The 12,117-nt window shown below is 42.3% G+C and overlaps 1 protein-coding gene across 1 annotated transcript in view; it reads right to left on the bottom strand.

The window, feature by feature from the left end:
• Positions 1–9,546, bottom strand: part of LOC146196963 (neprilysin-2-like) — a 71,436-nt gene extending 61,890 nt beyond the window's left edge. The window contains exons 1-3 of the mRNA XM_084598678.1: positions 9,416–9,546; positions 1,050–1,110; positions 46–99 (exon numbers count right to left, since the gene is read on the bottom strand). Of these exons, the coding sequence (XP_084454804.1) occupies positions 46–99; positions 1,050–1,104 (109 nt within the window). The 5' untranslated portion in view covers positions 1,105–1,110; positions 9,416–9,546. The remainder of the gene's footprint in view (positions 1–45; positions 100–1,049; positions 1,111–9,415) is intronic.
• Between the last annotated feature and the right edge of the window lie 2,571 nt (positions 9,547–12,117).

Below are 12,117 nucleotides of genomic sequence, written 5' to 3'. Positions count from 1 at the left end.
AACGCGTGCTGTCGTCTTCACTTATTCAATAAAATACAAATTCACCAGTTTTGATGCATTCCTCCGTGCAGCAGACTTCATCCTTGGCAGTCGCTGCTCCTTCAAAAAAGGGAAAGAGTGAAACACGTATAAATTTTATATTACTTACATTACTTATATTAGTACGATTAAAACAAGGTTTCAAACGGCCTATTACGTTAATGTTTTTTTCTTAATCTCTCCATCCACATCATCCAGCATAAATCGCTTGAACCTTTTTGGATGAAAATAGTTATCATTACCGGGCTATACTGATGGCTCTGATAGGGGGATCTGAAAATACACCAGGATGTGTGCGACGAGCGCAAGGGGGCTGTTTGAAGATCCGTTTGGAGGCCGGCCGTCATGCTATTTTGTGTATTAATCAGCATTTTTAAGCATAAGAAAACAATGCAACATTCTTTCTTGCATTAGGCCATGCGGTTTGTGTCGTGTTTGCAGGGATCCGTAATAAGCCCTGCTCTTTGGCTCCAGTGCGATAGCTTCGATGTTTGCAAGTATTTGATTTATCCATCAAAAACACCAGCTTAGCACAAAAATAATGATCAGCCTTCTAAAACTCCTTCATCCGAATTAAAGGTGTCCTCACAGGGAGCATAGGTTTCTTACCTCTGTTACAAACATATATGTGGAATACATACGTGATGACTGTCTGACCACCTGCCTTATGTTTATCTGCAGTATTTATACATCAACACTCGCAGGGACAGCCGCCGCAATCGAAAGGCTACGCTGAAAGTGATTGAGTGCATGTGTGCAGTTGCAACATTAGATTAAATTGAACTCGCATTTGAAATAGTTTATAGTGGGAAGCTGTGCTTCGTCCCATAAAAGTATCACATCATTTTACTTGGTGCTAACGGAGACATTGAACGCAAAAGTTGTTAAAGCACGGCTTCTTCTGAACAGCGTTACTAACAGCGTACCCCCGCATTGCAGCCAATTGGACGTCGAAGGGAAATGTTGGCGCTCAATGCATTAGCGGCATTTTTAAAGTAAATAGGACTTACCCTGTAGTCCACAAAATGCGATCCACAAGATTCCTAGGGTAAGCCGACAAGGCATTGCTACCTGCGGCAAAAATAAACAGTTAATCCCCCGAAGCCACACTATATTTCTAAATTGTTTATAAAATTTTTGATAAAAACGTGTGAGCTTTGTGCCCAAAGTTGTTTTCTGGTACCACATGAAAGAGAGAGAGTGAGAGAGAGAGAGAGACCCTTTAATGAAAAACAGATTTTTTCCATGCTACTCTGTGTGGGAAGGGAAATTTGGAAGGGAAAGATTGCAAACGTGTGGTACCACATGCTTTTCATAAACGATTTGCCAAGAATTGCAGGACGTCGATGATACACTTGAACTAGGAATCTATATTTAGGTCAAGGTAGCTAATATACAAGATGTGTTGGATATCACAAGAAAATGAAAGAACGAACGTCATGTTGTTGTTTCTTTGGGCAGGAAAAAGAACAAATTTCTGTCTATGGGGGCATTGCGATATCCATTCAATTCATTTCAATAAAATTGGATGATAGCTTGATAGGCCAGGGCAGTCGGCTGCAGGTGTTGAAAACTGTGACAATTTTGCTTGTTTCCAGTCATTTAAGTTAGAACCACATGATATTTATTGGATATAAATGGTGTATTTTTAAATCCGACCTAAAGCTGCCTAGTGCCTCTTAGAAGGAATTAGTGGATATCTGCAAACCAGTATGAGAATACATTAGTAAAAATGGCATTTCACCTTTATTTTGCTAAAAGTCACTAGTTTTAAGTATATCTCTGATGACAATCTTAACCGTGGCATACAGTCAGGATTACTGACACTAGAAGAAATAACATCTTAAGAGAGCTGCTGTTATGGTGAATTGTTTAAAATGTTCACCTACGAGCCAACAAAAGGCAACATCTGAATAAACTTCATTTCATTTGTCGTGTTTTAGTATTTTAGAAGCAAACAGTTCAAGGAATTTTTATTTGATTTATATACATAAGCACCTTAAACGTAAAGAGTGGAGTAAAAGAAAGTTAGAAAAGCGACACAAACGAAACAACAGAAAAATAGGAGCCGAGATGAGAAAAATTAGGGACACAAACTCTGCCTGTAAAGGCCACATACCAAGTTATGACACTTTGAACAAACAAACCCAAAGCATCGATCAGGTATCGAAGATATATAGCTCTGCAAAATACTACACAATGCGTGAGACAGAAAGCGGAAGGAAGGGAGGAAGGAGAGAGGCATGGCGGATGCTAGGCGGTCATGCAGGAGAGAAAAGCCCTCTGCGAGGGAACGGGAGGAGAGAAACGCGCTAGAATATTTTGATTGCGGTGGTTGTAACTGCGCTACTAATTAATATTCTCAAGAAATGCTTGCTGTTTGCGTTTTGGGGCCGAAGCGTCACAATCACCCGAAAGGAAATATTTTCGACGAGATGGGAACCGTGGCCCAGGGAACGACACGATAGCGTTAGTGCCCGATCGCTGTGGTGCAGTGCATGGTTAGGGGGTTCGGCTGCTGTCCCCAAGGAGGCGGGATCGAATCCCGGTCTCGCATCTGGGAACAGTAGGTGAGCGCCGTAACCACTGCGCCAACCCGGCGGGGCAGAAAGTAGATCTCAGAATAATTAACTCATACGCGAATACCCAGGTACAGATGCGGATCTGCTAAGTAAACATCGAAACAGATATCTCAATACCAATAGCAACCCCCAATGACAATTACTAGTACAAATGAGTTCCTAATGACGACCTAGTCAGATGTATCGCGGTTGCGGAAATTTGGGCCGCGATCGGCCATTTACGTAAAGCCTCGGCACCAGGGCAACATGGTGTCACGAATGAAATGTTAAGAACTTAAAGTCAGTATCAGCAGTTGCGGACGTAATCAATATTGGAACAAAGGTGAAATTCCGCAGATGTGGAATCATGTTAAGCTCGTCTTTATTCCTAAACACAAAAAGAAACAAAGCATAGAGAACTTCAGGCGCATCTCTCTTACGTCGTGCCTAGGTAAACATATGTAATATGTTATTCTAAATTGGCCTCAAAACTAGGCAGAAGACAATGACCCACTGCCCAGCTCAATGATTGGCTTCAGCATTCAACTCTTTACATAGGACATAATGCTTCAATTGCATGCAGAAGTGATAGATATCCCTCTAAGAAGACCGGAACCAAAGCCATCCTTGCCTTTTATTTTTAAAAAGCTTTCGACAATGTCTCTCACAAAGCCATTCTCGAAAGCCTCTCCAACATCAACGCAGAGAACAAAACCTTCGATTACATTCGCTCCTTTTTCTCAGTATGGAATGCGGAGCTAAGTATCGCAGGACTTAATTCGGAAAAAATCGCGATAGTAGATAAAGGAACCACGCAAGGATAATTCCTGTGTCCCTTCTTATTCAATCTAGCTCTGATAGGTCAACCTCCCAAACTTGAAAAAATCAAATATCTTCAGCGCTCCCTATATGCTGACGACGTCACCTTATGGGTACTAAAAGTATCGGACGCTCACATAAAGGAAACTATTCAAGAAACTGTGAACGAGTCCAATCATGAGCTAACCAGGATGGACTAGGTCTACCCAGATATACCTAAAAAAATTACAATAGTTCAACGCTGCTGAACCAAATATTGAGCGAAATATTTGGTTCAGCAGCGTTGAACTATTGTAATTTTTTTAGGTATATCTGGGTAGACCTAGTCCATCCTGGTTAGCTCATGGAGCGAAATATTGAGCGTTCTTTTTCTCTTTTTCTTCTTCCTCAGCCCACATATAAAGCCCCGCTTTAACCAAGCCGTCTGAACTTGCCTTAGTGGCCTATAGAGTCCTAGCAGGCTGATTCTAACATAACCGTCCCATGTGAAGCGAGAGACCCAAGTTGGCAGCTCCTGCCAGCCCATCCCTCGCTTTTGTGTCACGTGGGATGTGACGTCATAACGTCACGTGGGTGAGACGTGGCTGCCGCCGCGCTACGCAGACCGCTTGAGCTGGTATCCCAGCTCTCACCCTGGTGTCGCGTGGGATGTGACGTCACAGCATCACGTGGGTAAGACGTACGTGGCTACCGAAGGCTTGAAACCTAGAGCAGTATTGCTTTTGCAATAAAAGGAAAACTTCTCTCCCTAGGAATGTACAACACTGTGGTGGAGCTGATCCCAGCTCACAAGACAACACAACTACAAAGACTAGCCACCTCTAAAGCAGGCAGACAAATTCTCAACCGCATGAGAAATAATTCCGAACCACTGACCAACCACCCAGGCCTACCAGCAAGAGGAGCGCGTGACAAAATTATCTGCGGACCTTTACCCAAACATATGCATCCCTCCTTCCATGAAGGCCGGAGAAATGCTAGGGCTAGGACCCTAAGCAGAGAATATCTCAATGGCCATGGAATCATACACGCCGATGACTCGGACTGCAATATGGCTGCAAGTGCCCTTTGCCACCTGTGCAATTAAGCAATCCAATAACCTCAGCAAATGCGTATCAGCCGCTTCGGTCAAAGTCGACTTCTAGGAACAAGCGGAAGCAGCCGCAATCGCTTTGGCCATCGCTACAACAGATGCGGAGATAATCGTCAGCGATTCAAAAACCGCCATTCGTAACTTCTCGCATGGCAGAATATCAACTACAGCCAGACACATCCTCTCAGATTTCGGACTGGACAGAGACGTAGAACTCGTATGGACGCCAGCCCACTCAGGGAATCGAGACATTGAGGCTGCTCATCAACGCGTTCGAGGTTTTGTCGGCTGAGCGGTGAGACCTAATGCCGTGGAACTCGAAATGGAGGGACTGATCACACACGCCGACCTTATAAACACAACAATTCAAAGTCTATAGGAAATTATACCCACCACCATACAATATATACCTAACAAGACGACAAGAAATCGTCTGGAACAAACTGCAGACCAACTCTTCCCGAAACCTTGCGGTTTAAGAACACACATTTTCCGGCCGCATAAGCTCGTCCTGCACTCAGGTGCGGGCAAAGGGCCGACCCTAACCATATTCTATGGGGCTGCTCAAAGGACCCACCCTTCAAGGTTCTCATAGCAACTCCCTCACATGAATCCTGGGAGGAAGTGCTGCACAACGCAAACCCCAATATACAATTGGGCGCCGTAACCCCGCTGAAGAAGACGCCGCAAGCCACCAACAAACGGGAACTTGGCTCTCCCACTAAGTTTTAGGCAGCACCACCCTCGGCCCAATATTGGTATTGTATCAGTAGTGTCCAGCCCTCCATATGATCAGTATATTGCCAACAGGGTACCAATATTGAACCGATGGTTCTTGCCGCCTGGAAAGAAGAGCCAGTAACTCTGCTTTCGACAATAAAGTTCTCTCTTTCTCTCTCTTTGTACAACCTTGCAGGGGCCCAACAAGAGTTTGGGAAACTATTCACGCTGGCTACGCTGTAAAAGATGAAATATATCTAGTAATTCTAGTTGACGCGTACTTTAAATAGATGGTAGTGTTCGTCATGTCATCGTGGACAACTGCTGAAACCTTGCAGAAACTGGACACACTTTTCGCTGCCTACCTCAAACAAATTTGCGGCGTTTATGAGACAGAAGAGTATCAAGCATACAAGAACACCTCCGTATCACTCTGCTTCGAATGAAGCCACTGAGAGACTGGTCAGAACGACAGAAGAAATTTTCTTAAAACAGGTTATGAGTTATGTTGAGACGGGAATGAAGAACAAGGCGCAGGAGCGCCTGAATAAATTTCTTTTTTCATATCGGAACACCCTGAACTCGATGACTTCGCGGAGACCTGCTGAAATTTCATTAAAGTGTCTACTCCTAATCGCATTATTTCGTCTCAAGCCAAGTTTTGCAGTTTTGCATGGACCATCTGGGACCAAACACCGAACAACAAAGCGTCAAAAGGGGACCAGGAGAAATCCGCTGGAGGTGATGACGTCTAAGTGAATACCACACATGGCGAACCGGAATCGGGGCAATAAGGTAATATTGAACCCGGGGTCAGCCCAGTCACTTTACGATTAGGACACAATGTTGCTTGCAGTCTATTATTTCTGATCACCGGCAGCTAGCACCGTAAAATCCTTACCAGCTCAGGGAAGTAATGAAGAGATTGATCTAAGCAGCTGGGAACTTTCACGAAATGTTTTTCAACAACTTTCTACTCGAGAGTTTCTTTTTTTCCAGGTCCTAGAGGTGGCAAGCGAAGCTCGGACTCAGTCTTTTAAAGAACCCTAAACGGTAGCCACAACAGAGCCAAGGGAGTTCAGTGACAAGCAGACACCTCAGGCCCTACTACCAAGACAGCCGCAAGACTATACAACAGAGGCAGGAGGAAGAAACCCCGATTTTAACACGTCTGTCTCCAACTCTAGTGCAGAGGAAGTGCATATCACTACAGATAACCAGTTAGCTGCAGGGCTTCTGCGACGAAGCACCCATGTGTGACACCCGCCAAAGAGGTTCGCTGCAGAAGACCAGGAAGAAAAGCACGCAGCAATTAAAGGATTTTGTTTTTTTATTCTACGAGGGGAAGAATGTGATAATCGGTTATCGGAGCAAGCGTTTGAACGTGCGTTTGTTATCGGAGCAAGCGCGCGTTTCTGACGAGGGCAACATAGGCTGACGCGTTCGGTAAAACTTTCCTTCCTGCCCGGCTCCTTCCGTTTGTTTCTTACGCGACCGCGACAGAACTTGAAAACTGTGACGCGAATGGGGTGTTTCGTCTGAGCGATGTCAAGCCACAGGTTCGCCGGTTGTATATATTGTGCTTGCGACATATATTTTCTTCATTGGGCAACTTTCGGAAATCCGTAAGTACGCTTCTCAGCAAGGCCTGTTTTCCTAAAAGGCCTCGTTCTGTTGATGTGGAAATTAGAACAAGGGGTGTCAATTAGGGCACATTCACACATATGCTAGTTTAGGACGTCGCACGCTGGATATTTGTTGATTTGATTTGTTTCAGAGCGCCCAATAAAGTAGGTTGAGAATGTTTCTAGAAAATCAGCAATATAAGTCAATCGCGGGAGCGAGGCGCGGCATAATCCTGCATGCCCTTCATTTTATAGGCGCGCTGTACGCTTTCGACACCTCTCCATGCCGTCTGCCTCAATTGGCTACATTTTAAGCAGAAGTGGAAACTTAACTCTTTTCGTTTCCCCAAAAAATACGAGACTTCTCCGAACGAGAACGTTTAGTTCGAAAACAAGATATTGTGGCGAAGCTGACAAAGATTTTGTAAAGTTGCACTCGTGGGTCTTGTCCTCAAGCGTTTTTCATGCTGTTGGGGCTGACAAAGAAACAATCACTTCGCAGGTCCGATTTTCTTCGACGGACGCGCTTTAAAAAACCGCCTGGCGCAAATAAATCACCGCACGTGCACAGAAACCTAGCAGAGCGTTTACTCCGGTGATGTCCCGACAGTTCGTATTTCCCCACCAGGCTAGGAATACGGTGCTGCCGTTGCGCGGCGAAACATTAGCTTGGGTCCGTATTACGGCGAAGTTTACCATTATGACAAATATGGCAGCGTTTCGGCGAGTAAGTTTACCACGTTTATCGTGAAAGCGTAATGAAAGACAGGACAGACACAAACGATTACCATTAACTGGTTTTATTTCACGCAAGAAGCAGAATTTTATACTCTTGAAGTCCACTGCGCAGGCTTACAATGACAGTACCGCAGAGTGATCAATGACAATCCTTAGTGAACAGCATAAGTGCCCGGCTTACGATTCATCTTTTTTTCTGACAGCAGAATTGTGGGAGAACTTGCACAATCACCGCCAGTTCGCGCTTTTCAAGGCATCAATAACTTCTCGCATAATTTTACGTTTGTCCTTATAGAGTACTTCACATTTATGAAAGACAGGATGATATGCCTTCCTGATTTGAAGATATAGAACTGTTAACCGCTTTTAGTTTCGCTGGTAATTTAACCTTCTTAAACACATCTGCAATCACCCTCGATGAGGCCGTGGAAAGCATTTTATATTATTTATCGTATTACTTACCTCCATTTGCCGTAACTCATGAGCTCTACAAGAATAGTAGTGTATAGGCTTTCTCGATATCAAGTCAATTTTCTTTAGATCACACATGGGGGATCTATCCTCACAGGGACGAAAAGTGCGTTCTGGGTCCTCTAAGATCATGAATCTAAACACAGCTCGTTTACGCTTGGTCAACTGTTTAAAAAAAATCATGGCCTTATTTGGCTGGAAAATATCGCAAACTTCAGTCCAAAAAGCTGAACAATAGTGTTTATTCGTTGTAAATACTGGTTTCAGTGGCGGAAGGACTCGTAAAAATGAACAAAATGAAAACTAAATGGGAGCAACAGCTGGGAAAGACAAAACGAAATTTCCAGTTATTCCTTATGAATATACGCTTCCGCACAATCTGAGGGAAAATGGCAACAGCTAAACATTCCTCTTTCGTTTTCTGCAGTACCCTACGTAAACCAAACACTTGAAGAAACGTGATAAAGACAGGTTGCACAATCAGGCGCCAAAAGCTGTTTAAGAGGTACACAGAAAGGGTCGCGTATAAGGTGCCTTTGGCATGTGGTAAATATTATATAGGCACGTAATAAGCTGCCTAAATGAGAGGTTAGTCCAGCCTTCATTGTCTCAAATGCAAAAGCAAAAGCGCTATGATTTTGGGGGTTTTAACGTCTCAAAGTGACTCAAGCTATGAGAGATGCATATATATATATATCAAGATGAGCAGTTTAACAACGGAGTTTCCTATCTTGACTTTCATGATCCCTATTTAAATATAGTGATAAAGCTCATGCCAAGTTCGCTATATCTTAATCGGGATCATAGAAGCCAAGGTAGGAAACCCCTTTGGACTGCGTATTATACCCGTAAGTGTTGCAATATTTACGTCGTTAATACGCAGTTCGAAATTCGAGTTTTTTTCTTCATGCACTCCATATACCCGATTAAAAAAGGTTTTTTTATTCACAAGCTCTGTGAAGTTCGTATGGCAGACCTTCTGCAAGGCTTCGTTTTGAAAGGTAATAAGGTGCACTTGTCATCATTTTAGAGATAAACTCACACACAGGGATCATTTTGCTCTACTTAAAGCAAAAGCCGATCAACAGAATGTGTCTGACATGTTTCACTGGCATATGGCAGGCGGTAATTTGTGGCTGATATAACCAGGCACCAATTCGTCGATGAGTTGTTTGACGTAAAGATATTGCATGTCATAACAAAATCAGGATCAACCAAACCATGCCACAACTTGCCAAGCTAGGTTCAGCCTTAGGCTGCAAATTTTTTCCTCTATGAAGTTTGGTTTTATAATGTATATGAATTTCGTACATTATATGTTATTTTAGAGCGAAACATTGTATACTTACTTCGTAAATCTGGAACAAGGCGTTGGGGCCGCGATCTGTAGAAAACACTTAATAGTATCCCAGCTTGAGGATCCCCTTTCGTATACCGCGTTGAGAGAGCACGTAAACGAAAACCCGAGCGCCGTTTCCGCTGTAATATATCACTTGACAATGTAGATAAAATGCGAATCTTAACTGTCTTTTTGTTTTTGTTTTAATAAAATCCGAAGACAACAGGTGTGAATCACAATGAAAAAGGTCGCAAAACATCATTCATCACTGCCATCTTATAATAATAAAAAAAAACAGACTAATAAGTCATTCTTTCCTCAGAATTGATTTAAAACAAGACTCTTGATTTATCGCATGGTTCCCTAACTCCTCAGACGGCAAAAGGCAAATACTTGAGCGCTGCAAAAGAAATTTGACGTCAATTTCTGAGGAGCATCTTGATTCTTAAAACACACATTATGTTTTGTCTTGACTAGTTTCAAAATGCAATTATATATTTTGAAAGCCTTTGCTTGGAAGTCGTCTCGAGCAAAGCCCAAGGTTTCAAAGAAACTTCATAATTTAAAACAGTTTTAAGTTTATCAACTACCAAAAAATCATCAGAATAATATGCAGCTGTAGTGCCACGAGATGACTCCCGTTATTTTGCTAGCAGTAGTAGCACTGCCTCTCTATCCGGTATATATCGATATGCAACGAACAAGTAGAACAAGATAGGGTCGAGAACCAGACGGTATCATTTCTAAGTTGGTTGTTGAGCACTGCTTTAATGAAAAACAATTAAAACATTCTATGATCCTTAGAATTCGCCGCGGTGGCTGTGAGGCCTCCATTAGGCAACTCCCGAAAGAAAAGAAAAAAGAAACAAAAACTGGGCGCAAGTGCTTTTCGCACCCAGAGAATCATCAGCTCCACTGACCACGGCATTACACCTGTCCGCCATTTCCGTATATATATGTATATATATATATATATATATATATATATATATATATATATATATATATATATATATATATATATATATATATATATATATATATATATATATATATATATATATATATATATATATATATTTAAAGATATTTATTATAATGGAGCAACATATGCTATTTTCGTATACTTGTTTTTAAGATGGTATTTATTGCAATGAAGAAACATTGTACTATATATACACTATTTTTGTGCGAACTATTAACACAGCAACGTCAAAGCAATATGGCAAAGAATATGGCACAGCTAAGTAACAGCCCACTTAAATATAGGCAGTGCAGAGTAAATCACTAAGATTGTGTGCCACTCCGTCTAGATTCGGGCTATGGATACAATTCCCTTAAATGCCTACGTGCGCGTTTGCTGAAACAGAAAGTTCGCAAAGCCAGTTCATCATGCTTGCTTTCCTGAGTGTGTGGAAGTCAATTAGAAAGAACACGCTTCACGAATTGTCAGCAAATAAAACTGCGCTGAGGTAAAGGAGGCGGTGTCAGAATAAGCGCCTTTTTTCAATTTTTGTTGTAAAATGTCACAGAAGAGCACTGCATCTTTGCCACTAATGAACCAAATCTAAGATGTTTCTTGGAAATCCTAAACCGGCGATTTATTGTGGACACAAAAATGTCATTTCAGACTAACCAACTTTAAAAGGGAAATATCTCGGTGTGTATAACATGCATATCATAAAAACGTCTTGGTACACGCTGAAGTAAGTATTTTAACTACTTTTTGGAGTACGTTACGTGCAGGCAAACCAGAATACAGAGGCGTACAGCAGCGGAGGGAAAAGCATATAAACTGATCCATTTTTCTACAGTTTCCATGTCAGTGATAACAAGAATTGAAAGAAGAAGCGAACAAGTAGAAAACGAAAAGCCGAATACACCTCCTGCAATAAACCCCATGAACACGGATGCTCAAGAAAAAAGCAAGACACAATGAGGGTCGGTGCAAATATTAATTAAATTGAATTTCAAGAATTCAACGCTCGGGCGACAGTGAAGTGTAACAAAAAATATATATTGTCTCCTGGAATGTCCGGCTGGAATCTTCTTCGGCAAGCCGCCGATCCACTGGACGCTTAGTTTGTGTCGTGAATAAAGTTTAATTGTTACTAATATATTACTCTTTAAAATACCTGCCGGACACACAGGTGTACTAAAATGGCCGCCAACGCTTATAGGCCGGCAAAGGTTATCACAGGTTATCACCTTAAACCTTAAAGCTTTCTACGAAGCAAGTGGTAGAGCTGTTAATTGGGGAAAGTGCTTGATATTTTGTCATGGCGAATGATGGCCTCGGACTCCGAGTACCTTCGCCAAAGTACCGTAGGCAACAATTGTATCTAATTATTTAGAGCCCCTCTTGAATTTTACGATAATAGTGATCCTTATTGGCCTTATTGGCGAAATAAAGCTGCAGAATTGAGAGACAAAGCAGCAGGATTTCGTGGATTGAACCTTGTAATGTTTGGATGCGCCACAGTTTGCAATATTTTCCTGGTCAGCAAGCTGTGGAACGTGATAAAGTGCTACAGTGTTTCAGTCTAAATCTGCAAAAGTTGCAAAGGTGTTTGCAGTTTGTGTGGGGTTCCTCTTGGGAAAGGATAAGTCGATTTATTCTATTTCGGAGCGTACGCGCTGGAGGTCTTGGCATGCCACTTATTGGTGCGGCAGTTAACCGCTTTTTTTTACGATATAGATATAGATACAATA

This window comes from Amblyomma maculatum, chromosome 3, assembly GCF_055883805.1.
Source record: "Amblyomma maculatum isolate TAMU_Amacu chromosome 3, ASM5588380v1, whole genome shotgun sequence".
NCBI lineage: Eukaryota > Metazoa > Arthropoda > Arachnida > Ixodida > Ixodidae > Amblyomma > Amblyomma maculatum.
This window is presented reverse-complemented; position numbering and strand designations above follow the sequence as displayed.